Source organism: Siphateles boraxobius, unplaced genomic scaffold (assembly GCF_051911475.1).
Source record: "Siphateles boraxobius isolate OS27281-9 unplaced genomic scaffold, OSU_SipBor_1 7, whole genome shotgun sequence".
Taxonomy (NCBI): domain Eukaryota; kingdom Metazoa; phylum Chordata; class Actinopteri; order Cypriniformes; family Leuciscidae; genus Siphateles; species Siphateles boraxobius.
The window spans coordinates 27,080,884-27,108,594 of record NW_027509197.1 but is presented as its reverse complement, the minus strand read 5'-3'; the positions used below and the strand labels follow the sequence as shown (position 1 = coordinate 27,108,594).

Genomic DNA, 27,711 nt, shown 5'->3' with positions numbered 1-27,711 from the left:
GAACTTTATCACAATATGCAATTTTTTTGAGAAGGACCTATATATATATATATATATATATATATATATATATATATATATATATATATATATATACACCTAAAATATATATTCTTGAGATTTATCCAGGCAACGACTCGGCGTAACGTCTGCGCACACTTGACGCTCTCGAGAGCGAGCCGCTCATTACAGTCAACATACTGCGCCTCTCTCCCTTCATTGGCTTTGGTCTCGAGATGGATTTGACGTACCAGAGCAGCAGAGGCTAAAGCGGATAGCCAAACAAGAAGCACAATATTTTTACTACACCTTAAAGCAATCATGGACGTAGTGTCGGAAAGGGATCGCCGCGGGGGTGTCGATATCGAGGAGTGATATTCTCTCATTCATCCTGTATCAGTTGTCGATTAACTTATATGACCGACTATTAGGCTTTGTGCAGGGAAACAATAATAATCAAACGACACGGAAGGAAGACAAACACAGAGAAAAGCGTCTGCTCTCCCCTTTTCATCCATGCATGTCTCAACGTTAGAGGTTTAAACAACATGTCCTGCTCTGGCAACCTCATTTGGGATGTAAGAAAACGCACCATTGGATGCACAGATCCATTTGCGGTCAGGACAAAATATTTAGGTAAGAAACTACGACCAGTTTGTTATGTATGACACACTTAAAAATCAGACTTGTTTACGAAGACCTTTTTAGGTGACAGCTGTCATTTGAGCTTGCACACAGGACAGGGACTGGTTAAAGATCATCTGACCTGTTACTCTGATGCTGATCTGTTTTCAGAACGGTATAATGGAATCGTACCAGTGTTACCGGTAACATTTTGGTTAAGATTAGAAATAAAAAAAAAAAATGAAATGTCAAACTGATTGGTCTGGAAAGTGCTCTGTCTTAGATTTTCAGATTTAAGGGGAAGTACTTGTATTTTGTCTACAATTTCCTTTTTTCCTTTTCAATTTTTAACAATTTAAATTATGCATATCTCACAATTGCATATTATATCAAAAATGAAATAGACCCCACTGGAAATGTTACACATGTTGTTATTAGTGTTCAATGGTATCAATGATTCATAAGTCCTTTGTTTCAAAAGGTTGTTTTAGCAATATAATTTAAGAAGCATAAGAAGGATATATCTATCATGAAACATGAGATATTATTAAGTTTCTGCTTTTACTTTTTATGCATGCAAATTTGCATCATTGACTGTCAATCTTTATGTTATTGAAGGGAATCATAGTGTGAAGAGGTTGTAATAATCCATCAAAACATGCAAAACACAACACTGCCATTGATTTTAAAAAATGTATCTGTGTTTTATTTACTTTAGACAGAAGGTTTTTCTTTTTTTTACATAAGCAAACTTGTTGTTCCACAACATTTCACTTGTTAGTCATTGACTAACAAGCGCTTTTGATTTTTGACACAAAACATGTATTGTTGTTTTGATTTTCAGGTACAGATTGATATGGCTTGCAGATATATTTTATATATTTCCATAAATAGTTTAGCTCTTATTTATTTTTAGATCGAGAACCTCAGTGTTACCAAATCAGGATTGAAAAATGTTTCCAAAAAAGTTAATAGTTCACACACAAATGTAAATTCTGTGTAATTTACTCACCCTCTCATTATTGTTTTTTCTTTTGTAAAACACAAAATTAGTGTCCATAATATGATGTTTGCCCTATATTAGTCTTGTAAACCCATACTATCGCCTTGTGTAAGGGTTAGGGTTTGAAACAGATCACTCTAAATTGTAATGTAGACATGCATTTTCTGTAAAGCTGCTTTGAAACAATATTGTGAAAAGCGCTATACTAATAAATGTGAATTGAATTGAATTGAAATGGTAGACAGAATTTTCATTTTTGGGTGAACTTTCACTTCATATTTTCAATTCACAATCATATTTTGATTCAGTATTACCCTGTCACTGTGCCTCCATAAACTGGATATTTATTATAGGAATTGTGCTCATGGCTTGACAGTGAAGAGAATCTGACATTATCTGACCTCTAAAAGTCATTTTCACTCAAATCAGGCATACGAATATTTTACTTCACTGGTGAATAATATGTAGCTCTGTTGTGTGGTCAGACAGCCCTCTCTGCAACATTACACTTGAGCTGAGAGACCTGAGAGAAGTGTCAGCCAGTCTTGGCAGACTTCAAAGCACGCTTATGTAATAGAATCCACCTGGTCTGACCCAAATATGTATTTTAAACAAGACCAGTTCAGCTCATTTCTTCTCTGTACCCTAAAAATTGGATGCTGAATTTCTTTGTTGGTTAATAACGTGCTCCAATATGTTCAGTGTTTTGTGTCTGTGAGCTGTTTTGCTCTGGATCTCACATTCAGATAGTGATGATAGCATATCATTTAGAGTGTGCCAAATTTAGCTCGGCTCTTGTTCATGTTATGAAACCTGCCAGCGCTAACCGTTAGAAACAAAGATCAGCCAAAAATACAACAGAGTATCTGTTTTATGCAATTGTGAATGGAGTGAGAGTAGATTTACATACCTACAAATGTTCTCAAATTCTAGTCTACAAATCCTAACCCAGTCGAAAATGGGAGATTTAGCGTTTTATAAGTGAATGCCAGCTTTTGCTTTATTTTGGCATGTGTGATCTGCCAGTATAGAGATTGTACTATCAATGCATAGAGCAATGTCATCTCAGGCTGTTGCTCTTCTCTAGTCTTGCACCATTGAAAATGGTTGGCCTAAGTTTGCCTCTTGCTATTTGTAGCTCCGTATTACACAAGCTGAAAATACAGCCATGGAAAGATCTGTCATTTACCAACCACACGCAGTTATCTGCTTGTCAGGAATAAAAACATAAATGTTGTCAATGTTCCTTAATGCATGAAGTGCCAGGGGTGGCTTGCTATTGTCGTTGTAGTGCACCAGCATTGTTGGGTCTAAACTACAGTATTTGCATGTCAAATAAATCTGAGGTATTTTATAAGAGATTAGACAAACAAAAAACAAAACGGCATCCACAAACCTGAAATTACCACATCAGTGTATGACAGGATGTTTTCCATCTTTGGACAGCGACTCAGCAAATACAGGAAGTAAAGTAATAGCGTTTTGGCATTTCTCCAAAGCAGTGAAGATATATCAGCCATTAACAATCATTCCAGCCTCCTCAGGCACATAATATAGTTTTATACACACTCCAGCTTTGATTTACAACATAAATGCGCTTTCAACCTTAGATTAGTGTGCATGTTATTCATATAATAATTCATATTCTAATCCTTTGTTTCACCTATACTCAAGTCTCCATTTGTGTCTGATGCTCTTGCCCTCCAGCAGTCTATTTTTGTTGATTAATTTTTTTCCTTGACATAGTAAATTGTCTCTGGTTGTCTAAACTCAGCTTAAGAGTAAATGGGACATATGTTGTTTAAACTGAAAAGTGTAACTTTGTCAATAGTGGTTGACTTCCAACATCCAACCAAAAACTGTAAACACTGTGGTGCTATCAACACATTGCTGTTGTTTGTTTTGAGTGGCCTGATGTTTTTGCATTGGATCAACTTGCACTACCATTCTTCAGGCCGCATTTATTTGATCAAATATACAGTAAAAACAAATATTGTGACATTATATTGTCATTTAAAAAAAAAATACATTTTAAAATGTAATTAAATCTTGTTATTGCCAAGATGAAACAGTCATTACTCTAGTCTTCAGTGTCACGTGATCCTTCAGAAATCATGCTGAATTGCTGCTCAAGAAACATTTCTTCTTATTATCAGTGTTGAAAACAGTTGTACAGCTTTTCTGTGGAAACTGATACATCTTTTTTCAGAATTCATTGATGAATTGACAATTCAAAAGAACAGCATTTTTCTGTAACAATATAAATGCCTGTATTGTCTCATCCTTGCTAAATAAATTTCTTTAAAAATTCTGATGATGGGAAGAAACCTGTTTGGAAACAGTCAGTTGTGCTATTATATTTTGGTTCTGCAAGTAGCACAGAAATGACAGCTTTAAAGGGCTGAATTAAATGTGTATTTAATGTGGGACACATCAGTTGCATGTCCTTGTGAATACTCTCTTGTGTGGTTTAACAGACAATGCAAATGACTGAGTTTGTAAGTGAAAAGAGATGCCACAATAAAATGTGTTATTTCTTTCTCTGTAGGGAGAAAAGAGTTTGTGCAACGACTGAAGCTTGAAGCCGTTCTCAGTGTGCACGATGGATGTGTAAGTCACTAAACCCTTTGTTTCACCTGTACTCAAGTCTCCATTTGTGTCTGATGCTCTTGCTGCCCAGCAGTCTTTTTTTGTTGATAATTTTTTTTCCTTGACAAATGTGCCTGTAGGAGAATGTGTCTGTCTGGGTTATTTTGTCTCAGGGGAATGAATCGTTGTGCTTGTATTGAGTGTGAGTGTTGTGTGTGCGTCTCTTTCTACCCACTTATCTGTGGCTCCTGTTCTTTATCTGTCAGTGATTTAAACTCAAAAGCTAATAGTCTTCAGACAGCCACTGGGGACGTCATTTTGTCAATGTTTCTTTACTGCGGGGACATGTACTCAATTTTATTTGCAAGTCTAGCAAATGACAAACAGTCTAATATAACCATTAACGGGCTTTAAAAAACGTGCACAACCGAGCTGGCGCAAGTTTTCAATTTGGTTGTATCAGTGAAAAGGATTCTGTATTTCACTACAGTACTGTGAGGATTTGAGGCCTGAGAATGCACAGGAACAGAATGCAGCAGTTTAATATGGTCTACCAAGGATTGTTCACAATAAGCAGATATAACACATCATATTTGTAAAACCCCTGCTGCTAGATTTCATAACTACACATTGGCTGCAATGAGGATCTTTCCTAATTGACAGCCATTTAAAAAAATAAAAAAATTGTATTCTGACGAAATACACTACTAATAAGACGTTTGGGTTCAGAATTATTATTATTTATTTTTTTAAGGAAGTTGATACTGTTATTGAGCAAAGATGCTCTGAATTGATCAAAAGTGACTGTAAAGACATTTACAGTGTTACAAAAGATTTCTCTTTTTAAATAAATGCTGTTATTTAATACTTTCTATTCATTTAAGAATCCTGAAAAACATAATTATGATTTCCACAAAAGCGTTAATCAGCACAACTGTTTTTAAGATTGATAATAATAAGAAATATTTCTTGAGCCTCAAATCAGCATATTAGAATGATTTCTGAAGGATCATGTGACAAGACTGGAGTAATGATGCAGAAAATTCAGCTTGGCCATCACAGGAATAAATTACTGTTTAAAATATATTAAAATAAAAAACTTTTATTTAAAACTGTAATCATATTTTAATGTTTTTACTGGGTTTTTTTTATCAAATAAATGCAGCTTTTTATCAAAATCATTTAAAAAAATCTTTGAACAGTAGTGAAGGTTTTTTGCAAGCAACATTTTTTTTTGCAAGCAACATAAAAAGTGTGAAATTGACTTACATTTTTATTGTCTGCTTCCTTTCACATCATAGCTCAGAATAAATCCATTGAGACCAATGGAGAACTAACAGATTATCCAGGTTGTATAAAGACCTAAATGACAGATCCGTTTTCCTTTTACTTAATTGTTATAAACATTAAATAAACAAACCTTTATAAAAGCATAATTCATTGAATGAATGAATGTATAAATGTGTAATAGGGTTGCAAATAACAATAGATAATGATAACTAGTGATCTAGTCTATCTCTCTTTTTGTTAGGGCTAAATATTTCTCATAAATGAAAGAAAATGTGTTTGACCATCTATTTCTCTCCCTAAAAAGAACATAGAATTGGTGTCTCTTTCTTTGCTTTATAAAAGCTATCCCTATTTGTGAAAATTATTAACAGATTCAGTTTATAAACAGTTTGTTTATTCCATTTGATCAGATGGCCTTTCTCTATGGCCTTCCATTTTCACTCTTTTTAAACTGTGTCAGCTGGTGTATAAAACCAGGACAAATGCACACTGTGCATTTTTAACTTCAAGAAGAGATAGATGTCTTTTATCACCTGACTTTGGGATAACGTTTCAGGTTCTGTTCCAGTGTTGCCTCATTATAAAGCAGACTCCCTGCATTCCCTAATGACACAGTTCAGACTGCTTTCAACACTTGTTATTTTAACATGCAATGCATCTTACTAAATCTAACACAATCTAATTCCATCTCCCCACTACACAAAGCAGAGCAGTAGAGTGAAAAGCGGAAGAGCAGAATGAGGGATAAATGCTTAATCCCTCCCAATGATGTTATTTTTGAGGTCAAAGGAAATGGACCCTGTGTGATGATGTTTGAGCTGCTTTAGAAAGGGGAGGAAAAGAGTGTATCAAGCTTGAGTTAATGAAATATTGATTGCTTTCTCATAAAGGCACAGGTAGCACACTGTACCTCAGCTCTAAAATGTTATTCATATATTAATGATGTTAATGTTGTCATCATATAGAAACTTAGTGGAACATAAACGAATAATTCTTCAACATCGTGTTCCAAAGAAGAAATGATATGGGGTTTTGTGTCAATGATGACAGAATTTTCATTTATGGTGAAATATTTCTTTAAAGAAAATGATGGAGACTATGCTAAATAATGGGACAGTTTATGGAACAGAAGAAATTAACTTTTTTATATTTTAGAGCAATCAATGTTGGTGTTCATATCAGCTGGTTTTCGTGTTTCTTTAAAGGTTAACACCATATCCTGGAATGAAACAGGAGAATACATCTTATCAGGTTCCGATGACACTAACTTGGTTATCACAAACCCTTACAACAGAAAGGTAAGTTTAAGACAAAACTGCTACAAATAAAACTGCATTTCACTTTGGTTATGCATGCTACTGTATGCATTTTATTAAAATATGGATTATTTTGAATCACTGCCGTACAATCAGTACCATATTGGTTATTGGACTATGTTAAAGTTTTTTTAATTATCGGTATCAGTCGATATTGGATAAGATTTCCTCTATTTTAGAGGGAATTTAGATTACCTTTGCCACCATCCAATGCTCACTTAAAGTTTAGTTATTTTAATGATTGATTTTAGTTTTTAGCATGTCAAATTTTTTTATTTATTCAGATAAAACACAGAATATAGAGTTTTTAATATCAGCCATTTATTAGTTATTGGCCATAGCATGAAAATTATTATCTGCATTTGTATCAGCCAGATTTTTCTAAACAATCTAGAAAGGTTGATGCGTTGAATGCTGATCATTTTAAAAATATCAAAGCTTTATTAAACCAAACTTGTGCCAAACCGTGGCGTTTTTGTTGACATTTTTGTTCCATTTAAAATCGTTGTGCTTTTTCCTTTAGGTCAAGACGACCATTCGTTCAGGACATCGGGCCAACATCTTCAGCGCAAAGTTCATGCCCCACACTAACGATCAACAGATTGTGTCCTGCTCAGGAGACGGCATCATTTTCTACACACACACAGAAAAGAGCCAAGAAATCAACAGACAGTGCCAGTTCACATGCCACTATGGCACTGCTTATGAGGTACAGGTGTTAGAGGAAATAAAATCCACAAAGTGTGCTTCTCAAAGTGTCTTTGTTTGTAGTCGATGTGTGGTGAGGTCGAGGTTGACATCTCACATATTTCTTACTTTCTGTTTCTGTCTAAAGATAATGACGGTGCCAAATGACCCCTATACCTTTTTGTCCTGTGGAGAAGATGGTACAGTGAGGTGGTTTGACTTGCGGATGAAGACGAGCTGCACAAAGGAGGACTGTAAAGATGTAAGACTGCTTTGAACATGTTGTAGATACATAAATCACCAAATATACCAAAGGCTCACCAAGTTTCTTCCTAGTAGTGCTCTGTACTGATCTGAGATCAGGCTCCCCGCCCACATCCCTCAATGTCACCATTCCCGCTGGTGAATAACACTGATGCAGTGCTGCATGCACCTCAAGATATATTTCTGAGGAAGCAGCCTGCAACCTCGATTTCTCAACCCACAGAGTCTGTGCTGTAAGGACGGTATTGGCCTGAAGGCATGATTGCTTTCTGTTGCTATCAGAAGGCATTTGTTTGTAAGACAGAGACAACACACTGTTTGTACTCTGCTTGTGTTCTACCAGTAGTAGGACTTCAGCTGTCAAATAGATTTAATATAGTACACGTGAAGTGGGATTTGAACCAATGAGATTTTTTTGTGGGCGGGACAATGTTATATGCTTAAAAGGTGTGCTTGTGCTATAATAAATAAATAATAAATAAATAAATAATAAAATAAATGCCATATGGTTAGTTATTTTGTTATCTAATGCCATCATCTGTGACGATACTGCAAGGTGTCCGTCCTAGAGAACCTAGAAGTTTTTTTTCTATTTTTCAATATTGGGGGTTGAAATCCCCACTGTTCTGATGCAATAGCATTTATATATATATATTTATATATATTTTTTGTATATACTTGCTGTGTACTGCTATACACTACCGTTCAAAATTGTGGGGTCAGTAAGATTTTGTTTTAAATTAACACTTTTATTCAGCAAGGATGCATTACATTTATTTACATTAATTCATTTTGCAGATGCTTTTGTGCAAAGCGACTTACAAATGAGGAATACAGCAAGCGATTCATCGTGAAGAGGCAAACAAACCATTAACCTCATGATCTTAAAAAGTGACATTGATCCAAATTAACATTTACAATGTTACAAAAGATTTCAACTTCAAATAAATGCTGTTGTTTTGAACTTTCTATTTCTATTTTTCAAAGGTTCCTGAAAAAAATGTATCACAGGTTCAACCATTTTCAACATGGATAATAATAAGAAATGTTTCTTAAGCACCAAATCAGCATATTAGAATGTTTCTGAAGTGATGTAATGAAGGTTGAAAATTCAGCTTTGTCATCACAGTAATTCATTACTTTTTAAAATAGATTAAAATTAAAAATGTAAAAAAAAAAAAATTAACAATATTTCACATTATTACTGTTTTTACTGTATTTTTGATCAAGTAAATTCAGCCTTGGTTTGCATAATAGACTTGTGAAAAAACATTTAAAAAAAACATGCCCTTTGAAAGTTAACCACCATTATTGGTTATATTCCAGATTATACCCTCAGTCAATCTAAAAAAAAAAAAGTGCCCTTTGTGTTTGATTCACTGTTTATTTCTCTCTCTCTCTCTCTCTCTCTCTCTCTCTCTCTCTCTCTCTCTCTCTCTCTCTCTCTCTCTCTCTCTCTCTCTCTCTCTCTCTCTCTCTCTCTCTCTCTCTCTCTCTCTCTCTCTCTCTCTCTCTCTCTCTCTTTCTTTCTTTCTTTCTTTCTTTCTTATCAGGACATTTTGATTAATTGCCGGAGAGCTGCTACCTCAATATCCATTTGCCCCCTAGTCCCCTACTATCTTGCTGTGGGCTGTTCAGATAGCTCTGTGAGGATCTACGACAGAAGAATGCTGGGAACAAGAGCTACGGGTGAGAAATGGTTCATGTTCATCATTTCAGCCTTTCTTTAAATCATGTTTAGAGAGGAACAAATACCTACCACATGATTTCGCAATCTTTTATATTTAGCATTAGAAGCCAGATATGGATCTGTGACTTATACCACGACGAGAGGTCTTGAACTCTAAAAAATATAAGCTATCCTTCTCAAATTAGTTCTAAGTTCTCCTAAAGATGACTTCACATTCTCTGAAGCAGCGAAAAAATCAGTTCCTACTTTAAGCTTGAAACAAGCCCTGAGTTTTAAATGTTTCATCATGTTGTCCTCTAAATGTTTTTCTGTTTCGCTAGGTAACTACATGGGCAGAGGGACGACCGGCATGTGTGTGCGTTTTGTCCCAGCCCACCTGTCCACCAAATCCTGTCGCGTCACCTCTCTGTGTTACAGTGAAGATGGACAAGAAGTGCTGGTCAGTTACTCCTCTGACTACATCTACCTGTTTGACCCCAAAGATGACCAGGCCAGAGAGCTCAAGGGCCCTTCTGAAGAGCGGCGAGAGGAGGTAAGCTGATATCAGCAGGATGTTCTTTGGCCATTTTCACACTAGAGCTTATGGTGTGCACCTGAGGTAATTTGTTTTAGAGAAGAGTTCATTTACTAAATTTGAAAAACATCGACAGATAATTGAAAATGCTTTACATCATTTTTTGTAAGATAAAAATGTAAGTATTTTGTCTGTTGCGTTTCCCTACTTCAGAAAATCTCCTTCAGTACGGGATGCTAATAGGGATTAGAAGTGAAGAAAAGTAGGGGTTTAAAGCACCCTGTGAAAATAGGCAGAGAGAAAGATGTGAGTGAGAATTTGTGGAAAGAAACGATAGATTCCAAGTGCTGACTATTGGAATAATTTATGGAAAAAATATTTAAATTGGATAAGAAGATCACAAGAACAAAGTGTCTCTTGTGTTTTTCACATTGTGAGAGCAGGGCAAAAAGGAAATACTCAAAAACCCTCAACACAGAGCTTGATTAGACTGAAATATATCTCGTGATATTAGCCACATTACAAATACCAGACATTTCAGTATTTCACAGTGACATGGTTAACTTGTGGTCTGTTATACAATGATTTAAAGTCACCATGAAATCAAAATTTTTTATGTTTTTTATGAAATATTGCAGTATGCAATAGCAAACCACAACGATCCATTAATCTAATCAATTCCTGATGGACAAAATCAACATATTATCTTGTTCAAGAAGCTGTTTAATTCGGATATACATCACAATAGGGAAGAAAAGACTATCTTAACTTACATTTCGTGCCGATTTTAAACTAAACTTTTCAAATCAAATGTTGTCAAATTAATAAATTAAATTTACGCAAGCGTGAACCTGTAGGGCTTTCTGTGCACATTGCGAACGAGCACAATACGAATTTAAAGTGAACTGTATTAGTATGTGAAAGCATGAGACCTCAGTACGTGTACTCGACCGCAGACACCAGAGTACCACTTCTTAATTTTATAGCATTCAGACTATATATTATGTAATCAAATTGCAAGATTTTTTTTATCAAATTGCACTTTTGATTTTATTTCCAAGAGATGTGAAGCCTTAATGGAAATGGAGCCAGACATCTGAAAGTCAAGAGCGACTAGTCTGGGGGCAAGTGTGTGCAGTTACTGTTCATGCCCAAGGCAAAACCTAAATAAAGGACTTTTGAAGTTCTCTGCGCTCTTGTCTCATGTACTCTGTGTAATCCTCAGCAGAATTGTGCTTCAGTGATGCAGTTTGAAAATAGTTTTTTAGAGAAGTGTCAGAGAGGATGGATCAAGGACGTCGCTGCTTTGGTTTAGGATGTGGATCACTGCTTGCTACACTTCTGAGTGACATTCCCCTGTTACTACTAATTGTGGCCAGGGAATGAAAAAGGATCAAGGGATCTTTATTAAAAACCATATTAATGGTTTAATTGATTTATTCTGCAAGTGAAATTGTACAGTTTTCATGGCCGTTCCTTTATTTTATGTGTAAAAATGTTTGAGGAAATAAATGACTGAGTGCACCTTTGAAATGAAATAGCAAAGAAAGTAATACACAGGCTTTGTGATTGTTATAGCATGTACTAACCAGGCTTGATGCAACACATTTCCAGCAACAAGTTTCTCTGTCACAACGTGTAGATTTTTCGCAACCAGAAAAGACAATAGCAGCCAATCAGCTGGAAGCATGACGTGCCCCTGGATAAAAAAAAAAAAGTATTTTTTTCTTATGCTCACTGTGGCTACTATCAATAGTAAAATAAAAACAGTAATATTGTGAAATATTATTACAATTTAAAATAACTGCTTTCTATTTTAATATAATTTAAAATGTAATTTATTCCTGTGATTGAACGCTGAATTTTCAGCTGACATTTCTCCAGTCTTTAGTGACACATGATCCTTAAGATCATTCTAATATGCTGATTTGGTAAAATAGAATAGAACATTATTAATTGCTTTACTATTACTTAATCAAGTCTCTTTGATCTAAACTGCCAGTCTACAGACTTGTGTTGTGTTGGGATAGTAGTGGTGAAATGTGCTGGGTCACCGCTCTGGTCCCTTCAGCTGTCGTACGGTGAGATCAGCTGTGTCCGGATCCCCCGCAATCACATTCCTTTCCAAATAGAGGTGCAGAAACACGCAGAGCTCCAATGCCGAGACAGAAATAGGCACCTAGTGCACAATGACTGCCAGCGAGAGTGAAGGAGCTTCTGTTGACTTCAATAAATCTTTGCTACAACACCAAGATTTGAATCAATTGTTTTGCGATCAGTGAATGTGGAGCGGGTGCGGTGACAAATTGTTGAGGGCTGAGTATGGTTTACTTATGAATGGTGTCCTAACAGAATGGAGGTTAACTGCTGATAAACTAGGTTAAATCAATCAAGTATTCAAATTTACATTTTAAATATGTTTATTTACAAATCGTCTTGTAACAGGGCCATTCTGCAAGTTTTACTCAAAATAAACAGCACTTTGCATTAAACCACAAGCACATTGACAGTCTGCATGTGTCCTCTCCAGCCTCTTAACAAAGTTAAAAAAGAATAGCTCATTTTATCCCTTCATGTGAAGTGGGGAGAAGCTGCAGTGCTCATTATTATATTATTTTTAGAACGAACACATTGGTCTCTGATGTGCTCTGTTTAGTCTAACATGTCTAGGTTAGAGCTGGTGCTTGTCTTGTTAATACACCCGGACACCCAAAATAGAGTGTCCTGACTGACTGGGATGGTAAAAGTTTGAGAGTGAGGCACGTGGAAAGGTGGCCTCAATAGTTTATCCTACTATCCTATTATTAACTTTTTCAGACCACGGACCCCTATTTGGATTGGATACTGTTACACAATGTATCAAATTTAGTTTTGAATTTTAGAGGGATAGATCACCCCAAAATAGAAGTTTTAAAAAGTCATCATTTACTTACTTTATTCTGTGTGTAACAAAGGTTTTGGTTGTTTGTTTGTTTTTGCCATACAATGAAAATCAATGATGTTTGTGTACAATGTACAAATGTTGTTTGCACTCCACTGACTTCAAAATATCGTCTTTTAGTTTTGAAAGAAATGAATGTGATTGAATAATGACAGAATAATGTTTTAGTACTATCCCTTTTAGGGCTAGTCTATAAAATCATATGTTAAGTACAGTATACATGTATTTACAAACTTTATTATGCTAAAGCCATTAAAATAATCCATATTGATGTACAGAGTCATCACATGTTAATTGTACTACATTGTAATTGGTTAAACAAATAGACATTACTTTAACTTCTAATGTTGAGCTTTGGTTGAAGTGAACTTAATATTGTAATTGAAAACCATCATGATGTTCTGTTTCACTTTGTAGGGTTGGCATCTAAACCCTCCTTTACCATTATTAGACTTGCCCTCATATAAATGTCTGTTGGTCATTATTCCTGCAAACGTGCCAGTCTAGATAAGTGATGTCAAGGCTCGGGGTAGTGAGTGTTATTTATAGGGCGTCTGAGAGGTTTTGACTGTGATTGGCAGCTTGTTGATGTGTGTTCCCACAGCTGAGGCAGCCGCCGGTGAAGCGCTTGCGTCTGAGAGGGGACTGGTCAGACACTGGACCGCGCGCTCGGCCTGAGAGCGAGAGGGAGCGTGATGGTAAGATGAGAACACGCAGACATGCCCTACCGATGTCACAAATTATTAAGGCTGCGTTTACACTTGGCATTAACATGCGATCACCGTGATCCAAACAAGCAGATCTGATCATCAGCCAATCAGCGCGTTTACATTTGTTCACATCTGTATCTGGAGAGCTGATTGGATTTCTGTTACCTGCACAATATTTAAATTAGGACTGTAATAGACCTTTTTTCATGGATCATAAAACAATTTTCGCTTTATTTACAATTTTCGCTTTTATCAATGGCAGTGCCCATATAGCACATGATTTTTGTGATTTGTTCTTATACAATCAATCTCTAATAGGGTATTTAATCTACCAGTTTCCCAACATTAATCTTGTATGATGAAACAAAGAAAAATGTTATTCCGACGCATGTTATTTCATGATCGAAAGGAGAACGCGCAATCATTTATATAAGCTACTGTATAAATATTTCCAAAGTTGATTATTCAAAAATAACTGGTTTGATCATGTTAAACGATTCATATCATCCGGGTTTAAGTGCTAAGATTGTAGCGTGCAATGCAAATATTGTAGACAGAAATTAGATATTATTTATAATAAACATGGTGAAACAATAAACACATATAACATTAAAATCACGACTGAATACACCGGCTGACAATGACCTCATTCAGACAATGTTGCACAATTAAAATAAAAGATGACAGAGGATATGTAAGTGTAAATGACCAATTTTAAATTAAGTTGAAATTTCTTGTCAAAACAGCATCCAGCCATTATTTTCCAACAGCCTTAAGAGAGAGTGGGCAGGGAATTTAAATGACGTCGAACTGTGAATGCAGATACGATGGCTAGAATGCGTTTACATTACACGGAGATCCGATCACAACCTCAACTACCTCTGGACCAGGACACACTGATCCGATAAAATTCTGATCAGAGACGTGCTTACACTTGTCTTTTCAATGTGTATGTGGACAACATCCGGAGACAGGTGGCATGTTAATGCAAAGTGTAAACGCAGCCTAAGACACAGCAGTACGGATGGTACATATACACGGGCAAATAAACACAGAGGGCTCTGTTTGCAGACAGATCTTCAGATATGAGTGTTCTTATATCAGAAATCACAAATCGTTGATTGATTTTAATAAATGTCATATTTTCCAGCTGTTGGGTAAACATTAGTTTTTTACTTTTGCCATCTAAGGGTTGAGAATTTGAGCTAGCAAGGGATTTAGCAAGAGTTTCTTCATATAAGTCATCCCTCACCATATGTCATACCTATAAGCCCCTTGCTCATGGCTTTTTGTGGTGCTTTGTAGTGAAGCATTGTAAATTACACCACTGTAATCACCAAAAAAAAGGTTTATCAAGATATCAAAGTTAATTTTAATATTTTTATTTCAGTTTTCTTTTGTTTTATTAGTTATACAACATCTGTCAGTCCAAAATGCCATAAAGCAGCATATTGTTACATGAGAATCAGCACTTCCTTGTCACAGCCGCACCACATCAATAATGAAGTTTATAAAACCTGATAAGTGTAACCAGTCCCGCCTTGTGTTTAATACCTATAAGCCTCATGCTCATGGCTTTTTGTAGTACTTTGTTGTAAAACACTTTAAATTGCACCTCTGTTATCACCAAAAACAAGGTTAGGTTTATTTCAAAATATCATTTTAATAGGTAATTTGTGTTATAATTATTAATATTTTATTTTATATTGTATACATTTTTTTATTTTTTATTTTTTTGAAAGTTCAAACGTTAAAGCCTTGAAGCCTAAAGACCATCTTTCGTTGCTGAAGAATGTATCGGAGTAGAAACTCTGCTATTCCTGATTTACCACAACTCATTTGCACATCCACTTAATCTCCAGCTGTCTCTTCTATGAACAGAACTGTTATCCGCACTGGCATTCTCCTCCATTATTTTAACAATCTGAACCCCTCAGTCTCCAGTGTCTCTCAGTACATCTTTAATCTCTCTCAGTACCTCCGACTATGAATATCAATAACACTCAGTCAGTTTAAGGGGAGCTTGTTAGCTTTTCACAGGGTTTTAGTCCAAAGACTGCTTCACTTCACTACTTCCTGGTATTGTATTGTGTATTGCAGCGAGCTCTTGAAGCGAACAGCAGGTTTCCAGTGCTTCTGCTTTCTGTGAATGAAAAGATTTGAGGTTCTGATCTGGTTTGAAATTGATTATGAAGAGTCCAGGCGGATGCTGCACATTGGTGATGGTTGAGGAGATACCCCCCTTCTATGTAAAGCACTTTGAGTGTGGAGAAAAGCGCTATATAAATGTAATGAATTATTATTATACTATTATTATCTTGTCTTTGCAGGAGAGCAGAGTCCAAATGTATCGCTCATGCAGAGGATGTCGGACATGTTGTCACGCTGGTTCGAAGAGGCCAGCGAGGCCCAGAGCAGCAGAGCACGTCCTCAAACTCGACCCAGAGGTATAACAGGTCAGCTCCACAATGCATTTAACTCTATGGAGACAATTTCAACTTTGATCTATTTGTTAATTAACATCATCCATTGAATGATGCGTTGAATCATGCGTCACAGGAAAGGGTGTAAAGTCTGTAATTAAATGTCCTCTACTTAAAAAGTTAAGCTCGAGGTTTAATGATTTGGCTTCAGGTACAGCAGCTCGACCAGAAGGGACGTTTTCGACCTCGGAGACACACACTCAGGCACAGGAGCCTGCTGTCTTGTCGGCTGAAAGAGTGATGGAGTTGGAGACGCCTGCCACTGATGCTGTACTCGCACCTCCTGCTCCTACTGCACCTGCAGAGCCTCTCCCCAAGTCTGTCTCCTCCTCTTCCTCCTCAGGCTCCTCCTCCACAGTGACAGCTCCTCCCCCATCTAGCTCCTCCTCCATGGAGAGCGGTGCATCCTCCTCTCTCCTCTCCTCCCCAGACAGAGAGCAGAAGAGCCAGGATGAGGTTACGCCCACTCCCTCGGCCACACCCACTCCTTCAGCCACACCCACCCCATCTAGAGAGGCAGCTTTATCTGGTAAGATGACACAATTGACAAAACAGTCACATATCATTTAGATTGCATTTACATGTTATGAGACAATGGTCATGTTTACATGCACATCATTTGCCAGTTAAAGTTCTGGATTTATTCAGTTATATTTACATTCTCTACAGCTATTAAAATATGACTCTATACATATTAATCAGCAAGCATACACTATGCCATTCAAAAGTTTGGTGTCAGTAAGATTTTCTATTGAAAAGTGACATTATAAACATTTATAATGTTACAAAAGATGTCTATTTCAATTAAATGCTGTTCCTTTGAACTTTCAATCCATGAAATTCTGAAAATACTGTATTTTTGGTCATATAAATGCAGCCTTGGTGAGAATGAGACCTCTTTCAAAAACACTTAAAAAATGTACAGACCCCAAACTTTTAAACTGTATTGTATATTGTTTTATGTTAATTTCTTTTAATGTTTTGGGGGTGGAAAAAACACAGGTATTTCTTCGATGCAGCTCCCTAAATTACTTTAGACATTGGCAGAATCAGAATTTCCTTGTGCATGTAAATGCAGTCATTGTATCTCTGCTCCATAAATATGATGTGGATATTATGAACTTTCAAATCAAATTCATCTCATTCAGTTTTTAAAATGGGTCCATTTATCAGCTTTCAATCATCCAACTCTATGTGCTTCCTTTTTAAGATTTATTGTCTTCAGGTGGGGTTTCTTTCTTGAACATTGAGTGCCGTTAGGGCCTGCATCAAAAATCCCACAAACAGAAGCAGGATGAAACATGTAGATGTCATTTGCCTTCTTTTATTTATGGAATGATAAATCCTTCCTATTTGCTCATGGTGTCATTGCAGGCATTTTGATGTGTGCGTTTCCGTTAGAACATAAGTTTAAAGCACTTTTTTTTTTAGCGTGATGAAACCCTTTTTGGTGAAGAAACCCTATAGTCATTTCTGTCATCACTCAGCCTACAGCTTCAATCTTTAATTTGCACTTTTAACCATCATTCCTCCTTATCTATGATTTGCCTCTCTTCTTTCCCCCCTTCCCATCATTTTTCCCATCCTGGCCTTCTCTCTCCCTCTGACCCCACATTGTCAGAATATGGTCCTCACCGGCTGCCGGTAAGTTTAGTGTGTAGACGTTTGCAGAGACTGCTTCTCTTGTCCGACCCCCCTGGACAGGGCAGACGCACAATCCCTTCTATACCGGTGACCTCCAGCCCTGGGAGCTCAGCCCACCCGGCTGCTGCTGCTGCTGCTGCTTCTGACACAGGCCCTCCTGCAGGTTACCATCCCCTCATAGCCTGCATCCCCGCTCTCCTTTAACCTCCTGACCCCTCTGGCTGCCTGTCTCATGGCTGTCCTGATTTGCTGCTGCACCTCTGGCTATCAAGTGTGTTCCTCTTCCTCTGCCACACTGACGCGCACACACCTAACTTCTGCTCATTCACACTTACATTCACCAACAGCAGGGCTCTGTTTCAAAACCTAGTGACATCTTAAAGCATCGCAGATGCAAACCCGATGCAAAAGCTGCCCCTTAATTGAATGTTAAATGTTACATACTCTAGTGTTCAAAAGTTTGGGTTTGGCTGGATTTTTTTGGCTTAGCAAGGCTGCACAAATTTAGTAAAAACTATAATATTGTGAAATATTATTGCAATTTTCTATTTTAATATTATACTATATGTATTCCTGTGATGGCAAAGCTGAATTTTCAGCAGCCGTTACTCCAGTCTTCAGTGTCACATGATCCTTCAGAAATCATTCAGATATGCTGTTTTGCTGATGAATATTTTTTCAGGATTCCTCGATGAATAGAAAGTTTAAATAAACATCATGTATTTGAAACAGAAATCTTTTGTGACATTATGTTTGTTTTTTTGTTGACATTTTTGATCAATTCAATGCATCTTTGCTGAATATTAGCAGCGCTTGTGTGGATAGTAGATCGTGAGGTAATTTACTAGATTTTGGCGTAGAGGTCAGGTGTCAAACATATTTGTATGCCATCTGTTGATTAATTAATTTGTAATTCAAGCACAAAAATATACATAGAGTTCGTTGGTGCTGTTTGTCATTTTTTTTCTCCAATTTAAACTTTCAACACTGATACACATTTATCTTGTTCTTTTCAAACCTTCTCTTGTTCTTCTGCCCTTTGTAGAAAAATATGAAATGGTTAGAGGCAAACTGAACATATTTGTTTTCTTTGAAACCAGGCACTTAAGGAATAGTTCATATTATTTGATAGCCCTAGTGTGCGCTATGAATTTTGGGGCATAAAGTATTGCACTATTAGCTTTACAACATCCTGACATCACATCATTCACAAACCTATAACAAAAATGAATGACTTCTGGTTGCTTTGTAGCTGCAAGTCACTGTCTGTATGAACGTAGGCCTTTTCTGTCACCGTCATCCTCAGCCCCTGAACTACGAATTGCCGTATGACTTATTCTGCTTGGAAGTGAATACTGCATTAAAGAAGGCTGTGCATCAGTTTGTTCTTTATAAACTGTGCTCCTTTATTTGCTGACCTCCTGAATGTTTTTTTAGGAACAGCCTACCCAATCTTAACCCTTGGCTTTGTGTCTTTAACTCAGAATTAAGCCTCTTAGACTCATCTTTACAGAGTTTGTGGCTTTTGAGTTTTCTGTGGGAAGGTTTTTTATCCTACCTGTGCTGCAGTGTGTTTCCTGAGGATTTAGGGCTGCACTTTTCTGTTTTTTACCGGCTCTGTTGTTGTTTCAGTTTTTCAGTACGTCTTATTTTTGTTTCAGATTCTCCCTCATCTGTGGTAAACAAACAGCTCGGATCCATGACTCTGGATGAGGAGCAGGGTGCGTCCTTTCCTCTTTTTCCTTCTCTTTTCCTGATTTTTCTTTCACTCCCTTACGCCTGAGCTCTGTGCTTCTGTGATTGGAGCTGTCTTTGTCCTCAGTCATCTTAAGAAGACTCTTTCTTCGAACAGAGAAACTTCAGAAAGATACAGAGGCTTTCTGTGAAGCATCATCAGTTAATGGACATACGCTTGAGTCAATAATTCTCACAATTGTACCACTTTTTCTCCCATTCTTTGGGGCCAAGTTCATATAAACCTCGTCCTTCAAATAATGTCCTGTAGACAGGCACACATGATTATTTTTTGTTTCTCATTCTTTAGTTAATGAATTCACCCTCCGTGAGACTGATGTGGGCTTGCAACATCAGAATTTATCTTAAAGGAGTCGTATCACAAGAATTGTATTTTTGTGCTATAAAAACATTCTGGAAATTCCAGAATTCCAGAACTTCCTTCCCAGTTCAAAATTATATTTATTCAAACTAAGCTAGAAAAAAGGACAATTTCATATTAACAATATTAACAAATGACTTTCCACATTTACACTACCATTCAAAAGTTTGGAGTCGATAAGATTTTTTAAAATGTTTTTGAAAAGTGTCTTATGCTTATCAAGGTTGCATTTATTCGATTAAAATTACTGTAAAACATTAATATTTTTGAATACTATTACAATTTAAAATAACTTTTTTTTAAATGTTTTCAAGAAACATTTATTATTATTATCAATGTTGAAAACAGTTGTGCAGCTTAATGTTTTTGTGGAAATCATAATTCTTTGACGAATAGAAAGTTCAAAAGAACAGCATTTATTTGAAATAGATATCTTTTGTAACATTATAAATGTATTAACTGTCACTTTTGATCAATTTTATATATCTTTGCTGAATAAAAGTGTTAATTTCTTTTAAAAACACACATATACACACACACAAACTTTTGAACGGTAGTGTACATGTCAACAACACCAATGCAATGGTGCAGGCCTGTTGGTGAAGTAATAAGGAGGGAGATAAGACAAATACTGTGAAGACTTTCAGTTTTTGCATTTTTTGTTGATGTTTTTCAATTATAATATTTTAAATGATGTTTGTTTATGGTCCATTTATAAATGATAAAACTAAATTAATAAAACGATTTAAAAAAAAAAAAGTATGATATGACTCCTTTAAAATGATCTTGCTATTCTGCTTTGGAATATGGAATGTTTCCTCGGAACTGTGGAAATAGTTTCTCGTTATGGCAGTCCTCTTTACTCCACACAGGTGTCTGCACATATTCTCCTTCAGAACAAGCTCTTCAAAGAAAGCTTAAACTCCTTTGATTACTTTCACTTTCTTTGTATTAAATCTCTTTGCTTTGAGCTAACTTCTTGCAGTTGTTGAACTTTAGCAAACTCTAGTCTAATTCTTAAGAGCATGAAGTCTATGTATGCAGCTCACTTTCCCACCACATATATTGTTTATATGTGTACTACAGTTTTGCAGCAAAGACGATTCCCTTTTTTATTAAATTTTTTGAGACTATGCTAGGCACTAGGGTTGCCACAATACAAAGCAAAATGAAAGTGCTGTTACAATTCTTTTTTTTAAAACAATAAACATTCATGTTAATATTAACAAGAAAAACAACAACTAATATTTCTTAATGGAATCTGAGCATCTAAACCTGTGTACTGAATTGAGGTATTTCTCAATTATTATTATTATTATTTATTTTTTTAATTTATTTTAGTATCAACTTTGTATCACCGTAGCGGTACTTTTCACAACTGTACTAGGGACGACAATCACAAGAAAATATTTCAGAATTGCAGCATCATTAGCTGTAATTATGACGAATGTAATGTTCCTAAGGAAAGCACACTTTCTGAAAGTTCACTTTTCAATCCCTCGTGTTTCCTCTATCTTCTTTCCAGGAGGTGCAGAAGCAGCAGGACATGTAATCGGTGATCAGAGTACAAGTATCAGTGAAGCTTCCCGAGAGACTACAGTAACCGTGCCATCCACATCAGCGCCTTCACTTGGCACTAGCAGCACTCCTCCAGGGCCTGGCCGGACGGGCACGGCAGAACCGGTCCTTAGTCTGCACTACAGCACTGAAGGCACCACCACTAGCACCATCAAACTGGACTTCACCGACGAGTGGTGAGTGGCCAGAGAATCAGCCTTGACCACTGCACACAAATCACTCACACGAGGCTCGCTGTCAAATGCCTAGTTTGCACATGGTAGTCGATGTATGATCTATATAAAAATAGTGTACCAAAAATAATGCCAAGATATATCTTTCTGTTGCGTTGTTCTTGTGCGTCCGAATCACAATATACAATAAATTACACCATATATTACTTTGAATCAGTCTGATAAATCTTTCACTGAGTCTGCTAGAGTGATTACTGAATCAAAATGTGACTCATCTACTGAAGCACAAGTCGTGACTTTCATTCAATTTAAAACGAAGCAATGTGTACTTGCATACATTTTTATATGTTCTTGCATTCTCTGAGAATTGAACGAGTGTTTTTATTGTTAACTAAAATTAAAACTAATAAAAACAGTTTTTTTGTTAGTTGAAATAAAGCTGAAATAAATAAAACAAATATTAGATGAAAAACCTTAAAATAAAAAAAGAAAGAAAAATCGATGTCTTGGCAACTAAGTGTAAATAGAAATATGGCAACAAATAAAATAGGTTGAATTGCTAAAACTAAAAAGAAAAATAGATTTGAATAAAATAAAATAGAAATATTGTTATTTTTACTATAATTTAAACTATTAAAATGTTTTTTTGTTAATTTAAATATATCTGAAATAAAATAAAACAAATTCTAGATGAAAACAGTTAAACTTTAAAAAGTTTCAAACTAAAAAGTATTAAAATCTATCAAAATAAATCAAATTAAAGATAAATAAATCTATTTCAAAAAGTTAATTAATACTATAGTATATTAATAATACTTGGACACTTAAGTTTTCTCAAGCCAGCCAGACGTCAAATTATATGCATATAAAACAAGGACCCATTCTTACGAATTACAAATGTCTGTCTGAAATTATCCTTGGCTTCCTCTTTTTGTTTATTTTGAGTGTGTCATTTTTAAGAATAGCTTTTTGTAAGAAACAGATGACTAACTTTTGTCGGCATCTGTGTACAGGAGCAGCCCAGCGTCCAGTGCCAAGGGTAGCTGTGGAGGACACAAGCCTGTGGAGGTGCGTGAGAGCCAGACCAAAGAGGAGCCCACGGGACAAACCTCAGTACAGAGTGAGTCAACAACCACATGCCCATTCCTACAGAAGTTGTGTAGGTTGTGTGGCTTATTTTTGTTGGTTATCTTAACTTCACTTAACCAGGGTCAAGCCCACCCTCAGAGAATCAACCCACACCCGATGGGGCGCAAACTGCAGATAGTGGCAATGATAAGCCCTCCATCAGCTCTCAAAACAGCACGCCACCGGCGGCACCAACAGAGGGCCTGTCTACTGAAGACACAGCTCGTCCCAGCGCACCCCGTCCATCGGAGGAGCTCCAGGCTGCTGGTTCGGAGGACTGCAGGAGGAGCCAGACCGCAGGAACGGGCGGTCAGGGTTCGACTCAACCCTCCCGAAATAATCAGGACTCTGATGACAGTGATGACGACCCCATCCTTATCCCTTCTGCCAGGTACAGAGGAGGTCAGGGACAGAGGTATGGACTCTCGTCATGTCAAGATGTATAATGATGCAAATCCTCACGATGTGTAGGCAAATGTTATGACAGACGGGAAGTCCCATAAAATATGAGCATGTCTGTGTTAAACAGTGTTTATCTTTTGGTAGTAAAATTCTACTCTTCTCATTAGATTTAATTTCAGAGGATCAGCTGTAGGTGATAGGATGATAAGGTACTGTGATGTTTCAAAGACAGCCACTAATATTATCTAATTGCAAAGAGTGCTGATTTTATTTACATTTCATTAGCCTGACATTTATATTGTGTGGCTGTGTAAAATGTCATTCACTATATAATGTTTGTAATGCAAATTAACTTTATTTCTGCCTGAGACTGTACAAAATGTGTGAGCAATGACCCTTTGGTTAGTTACTAACCTAGCAAATTAATTTCATGCATGAATTTACAAGTTACCTTGGGTATAATTGTTTGAAGTTCAAAAATTGTATTAAGATTTCCACAAAAACTAGCAAAAAATTATACCAAGGCTTCATTTGTTTGATGAAAAACACAGTAAAAACACTAATTTTGTGAAGTATTTTTCAAATTTAAAATAACTGTTTTAATTCATTTTCAAATGTAATTTATTCCTGTGATGGCAAAGCTGAATTTTCACCATCCATTACTCCAGTCTTCAGTGTCACATGATCCTTCAAAAAAAAAAATTTTTTTATATGCTGAGTGGTTGCTCAAGAAACATTTCTTATTGTTGAAAACAGTTGTGCTGCAAGTTCAGTGGTAGTATGTTTTCCACAGTTTCAATGCTTTCACAGCTCTCTACAAAAAAGATGTTCTCTTAAAGAGACATTAACCAAAATACAAAGTCACACTGTATATCAAATTGAAAACACATTTATAGTAAGTGAAATATCAACAAAACAATTCATATTAACATACACATAGAAGTTAATACTGTTATTATTTTTATTAGATCATGATATGGGTCGATGATAAAACGGGCTATATCTAGTGACCAGGATATAGAAAAAACACTTGAGGACCGACCCAGAACCACCCACACAACACCCTAACATCGTGTCGAGTTTTGCACGGTCATGCGACACTTATATTTTCTGCAGAAAATGTAGAAATCAATTCAGATAAAATATTGTCTGTCTAGTTCAATGCTGTAAGATGTATCGAAACTGTTTAAGCCATCCTGGTCTAATATTGCATTGAGACGCTGATGAGTTGTAGTGTGTTTTAAAGTTTTTGTGCATTTCATGAGCAATATTCTATGTGCTCCATTTTTATAGACGCTCCGCCGCGGCCCGCATCCAGGAGCTGTTCCGCAGGAGAAAAGAAAGACGGGAGATGGAGGAGAGTGAGACACAGAACATCAGTAGACCCTCTGTCAAGATGATGTATAAGGGCCACCGCAACTCCAGGACCATGGTACGCTGGCAGTGTATTAGAGTCTGTCCACAGTCTGATGCATATTGAACACAAAAAGCAACTTGCTTTTATTTCATTATTAGTTCTAGTACATAAACAATCATGTTATGTAAAGAACCATTCAAAGACATTTGGCTTTATTGACCTGGCTGTGCATGTAGATTAAGGAGTCGTGTTTCTGGGGGAATAACTTTGTGATGAGCGGCTCGGATTGTGGCCACATCTTCATCTGGGACAGACACACAGGAGAGCACCTGATGCTGCTGGAGGCCGACAACCATGTGGTCAACTGCCTGCAGCCTCACCCTTTTGACCCCAGTGAGCAAAAAAAAACACACCTAAAAGCGATACGATAAATTGAGCAAGCATTCATGGCTTTATTTTAGATGATTTGGATCTCATAATTTGTTTTTGTTTTTTTGCAGTACTTGCTTCATCTGGAATTGACTATGACATTAAGCTGTGGTCGCCTTTAGAACAGTCACCGTCTTTTAACAGAGTCCTTGCTGATGAGGTATGGACAATGATTTCTGTTTTATTCTGTTTGAATAAAGTTATGTTTTGAATTTTTTGATGTGTGTTTAAAGTGCATGCAGTAACACAGGCTTGCTGTTTTCTTTGAGAAGTAATTAAAATCCCCACTAGAGGGCACCAGAGCTCTTAGCATTGTGGTTGTCTAAGGAACTCTTATCTGATTTACAGGCAGGCAAATCTATAAAATATAGAGGCTTTTAAATGCATTTTTATTTGGATATATCTGCCAATGCCTATAACTATAGGAGTAAAGTGACCGTTTATATTAATGTACATATGGATTTAATTCTGTTTCTGTGTTGTAGGTGATTGCTCGTAATGAGTTAATGCTGGAAGAGACGAGAAACACCATCACTGTCCCTGCTTCCTTCATGCTCCGAATGCTGGCATCATTAAATCACATCAGAACAGGTGAACTTCTTCCTGTTCCTTTTTGAATATCTCTTGATTTGATCCGTCACGTTCACATATATTCACGTGGCAGATTTGTAGTGAGAACTAAAAGCCTTAAACCACATTGAAAATTCGGAAAAAAATTGCTTGTGTTAATGACCAAAAATTCGCAAGACATATTTATGATTCTGCACTATTTCTAGGTCTCTGATAAAAAATGTACAATAATGTTCAGGAGTTCGGAGATGGTAGGATTTTTAAATGTGTTTGAAAAAGAAGTCTCTTATGCTCACCAAGGCTGCATTTATTTGATCAAAAATACAGTACAACATTGTGAAATATTATTACAATTTAAAGTAACTATTTCTTTTTTAATTTATTTGAAAATGTAATTCATTCCTGTGATGGCAAAGATACATTTTCAGCATCATTACTCCAGTCTTCAGCATTTTCAATGTAAAAGTCTTTACTTACACTTTTGATCAATTTAATGCATCCCTCTTGAATAAAAGTATTTTAAAAAAATCTTACTGACCTCAACATTTTGAAAGATATTGTATATTTTTCACATTGATCACTTGATTCTCAGCTTCCATTGAAGCCTAAGATGCTCTTTGAATCATTATCAAATCAAGCTGGAACGCATAATCAACTTTTACATAAACCTGTGGAGTTCATGCAGTTTGAGTTCTGCTGCCATTAAAGCAAAAGCACTCCAAACACTAAGAATTTTTGTCTAATTATCTTTTAAAGAAAGTCTTATTTATCAATGATTTTTACACCTGCAGTGTTTATCATTTGATACTTGTACTACCATTTGGTTTTACCACCTTGAACGGGTGTCTAACTGACTGATCTTTCTTCCTCTCCCCCTGTTTTTTCCTCAGACCGTGTGGAGGGTGACCGTTCGGAAGGCTCTGGACAAGAGAACGAGGATGAACAGTAGCCCTCCTCCTAAAAGTGAATGGTTTTTTGCTACAGTGCACTTGAGCATTTGAGATTTGTACAAGTTACAAAATAGAGTATTTCCTTATTAGTTCAGTTTTTGGCATTGTTATTTTTTAATGAGACTTTTCTAACTAATTACTCTAAATGAGAGTAAACTGCGTCTGGGGAGTTCATGCAAATAAGATATGTAAGAAATCAAAAGACGGGACTAGACGGCTGGTGTTTGACAGTATTTAAGTGCAATATTCATTTGTTAAATCAAACGGTTGAGCTTTGAACGGTGTTAAGTGTGAAATCTTATTTTAGCCTCAAATGAAGAACTCAGATGTTTGTATACCACGAATTATGCATGTCAAACATGAGGTTGCTGAAAACATGTTCTCTTAGTCTCTAACAATGTGTATAAAAATGGCTCTTTTTTTGTCATTACTAAATCTTGCGTTGCACAGACATCTTCTGCCTATCCCCAATTACAGGTACTACTTGCAATATTTCATTATCCAAAACAGGAACTATACATTGTTACACTGCGGAATGTTTATGAAAGTTTATTAAAATGAGAACCATTTTTGACTCGGTCTATACATACAACCCACTGCTGTTTAGCCAAATGGTTCTAGCATTAGTTAGCAGGTCGTGTTTCTTTCTCCTAACAGCACAGATGGCCTTTTGTTATGGCAGCTGTTGGCTTGAGCATTCTGCTAAGTGACTAGCGATCATTGGGAGAAGCGAAGATGAAAAATACAGCATGCCATTCTATGCTAACCTCATTCAGCACTGTTAAGGAATGCAAGCCATCTTTTTAAATATGTGTCTACAGATTTTCAGATTAAATTCCAGTTCCTTTTCAAACAATGTACCAGAGGATAGTTTAAATATTAAATGTGTTATGATTTTAAACAAAACATGACTGAAAGCTTGAGTACGCATTAAGAATTTAATAACACAGTGCCACCATTGACAAAAAAAGCCTATTTATATTGGTATATGCAGTTGTGGTCAGAATTATTGGCACCCCTGGTAAATATGATCAAAGATGGCTGTACAAATAAATTTGCATTATCCTTTGATCTTTCATTAAAAATAATAGCAAAAATCTAACCTTTCATTGAAGAAATGAAAGTGCGGGGGAAAATCACATTATGAGGAAAAAAAACAGCCACAAATATTGGCACCCCTACAATTTTTATGAGTAGAATATCCCCATTTATATATATATATATATATATATATATATATATATTAAAAATTA

The 27,711-nt window shown here is 36.2% G+C and overlaps 1 protein-coding gene across 27 annotated transcripts; it reads left to right on the top strand.

The window, feature by feature from the left end:
- The first annotated feature begins 161 nt into the window (after window positions 1-161).
- On the top strand, window positions 162-27,032 carry dcaf6 (ddb1 and cul4 associated factor 6). Of its 27 annotated transcripts, none has more exons than XM_077215316.1 (21): window positions 162-636; window positions 4,176-4,237; window positions 6,712-6,804; window positions 7,346-7,531; window positions 7,658-7,771; window positions 9,327-9,462; window positions 9,784-9,995; window positions 13,523-13,616; window positions 15,959-16,084; window positions 16,263-16,640; window positions 17,733-17,918; window positions 19,417-19,476; window positions 21,397-21,625; window positions 22,636-22,742; window positions 22,832-23,141; window positions 23,320-23,361; window positions 24,446-24,584; window positions 24,746-24,902; window positions 25,010-25,098; window positions 25,424-25,529; window positions 26,399-27,032. In XM_077215316.1, the coding sequence occupies exons 1-21, from the start codon at window positions 549-551 to the stop codon at window positions 26,455-26,457; spliced, it is 2,973 nt and encodes a 990-aa protein (XP_077071431.1). In that variant the 5' UTR covers window positions 162-548; the 3' UTR covers window positions 26,458-27,032. The 27 variants fall into 27 exon arrangements, with proteins under 27 accessions (XP_077071431.1, XP_077071446.1, XP_077071452.1 ...); XM_077215318.1 differs by having other exon boundaries at window positions 219-636; window positions 15,959-16,075; XM_077215315.1 differs by having other exon boundaries at window positions 219-636; window positions 15,959-16,075; window positions 22,832-23,165.
- Window positions 27,033-27,711: the final 679 nt, after the last annotated feature.

What these genes read in the sequence shown, in the direction of transcription:
- dcaf6 (XM_077215314.1), top strand. Translation starts at nt 549, where the DNA reads ATGTCCTGCTCTGGCAACCTCATTTGGGATGTAAGAAAACGCACCATT. An exon ending in GCTGGGAACAAGAGCTACGG is followed by an intron (nt 9,463 to 9,783) that starts GTGAGAAATGGT and finishes CTGTTTCGCTAG; the next exon opens with GTAACTACATGGGCAGAGGG. An exon ending in GTAGGTGATAGGATGATAAG is followed by an intron (nt 23,362 to 24,445) that starts GTACTGTGATGT and finishes CCATTTTTATAG; the next exon opens with ACGCTCCGCCGCGGCCCGCA.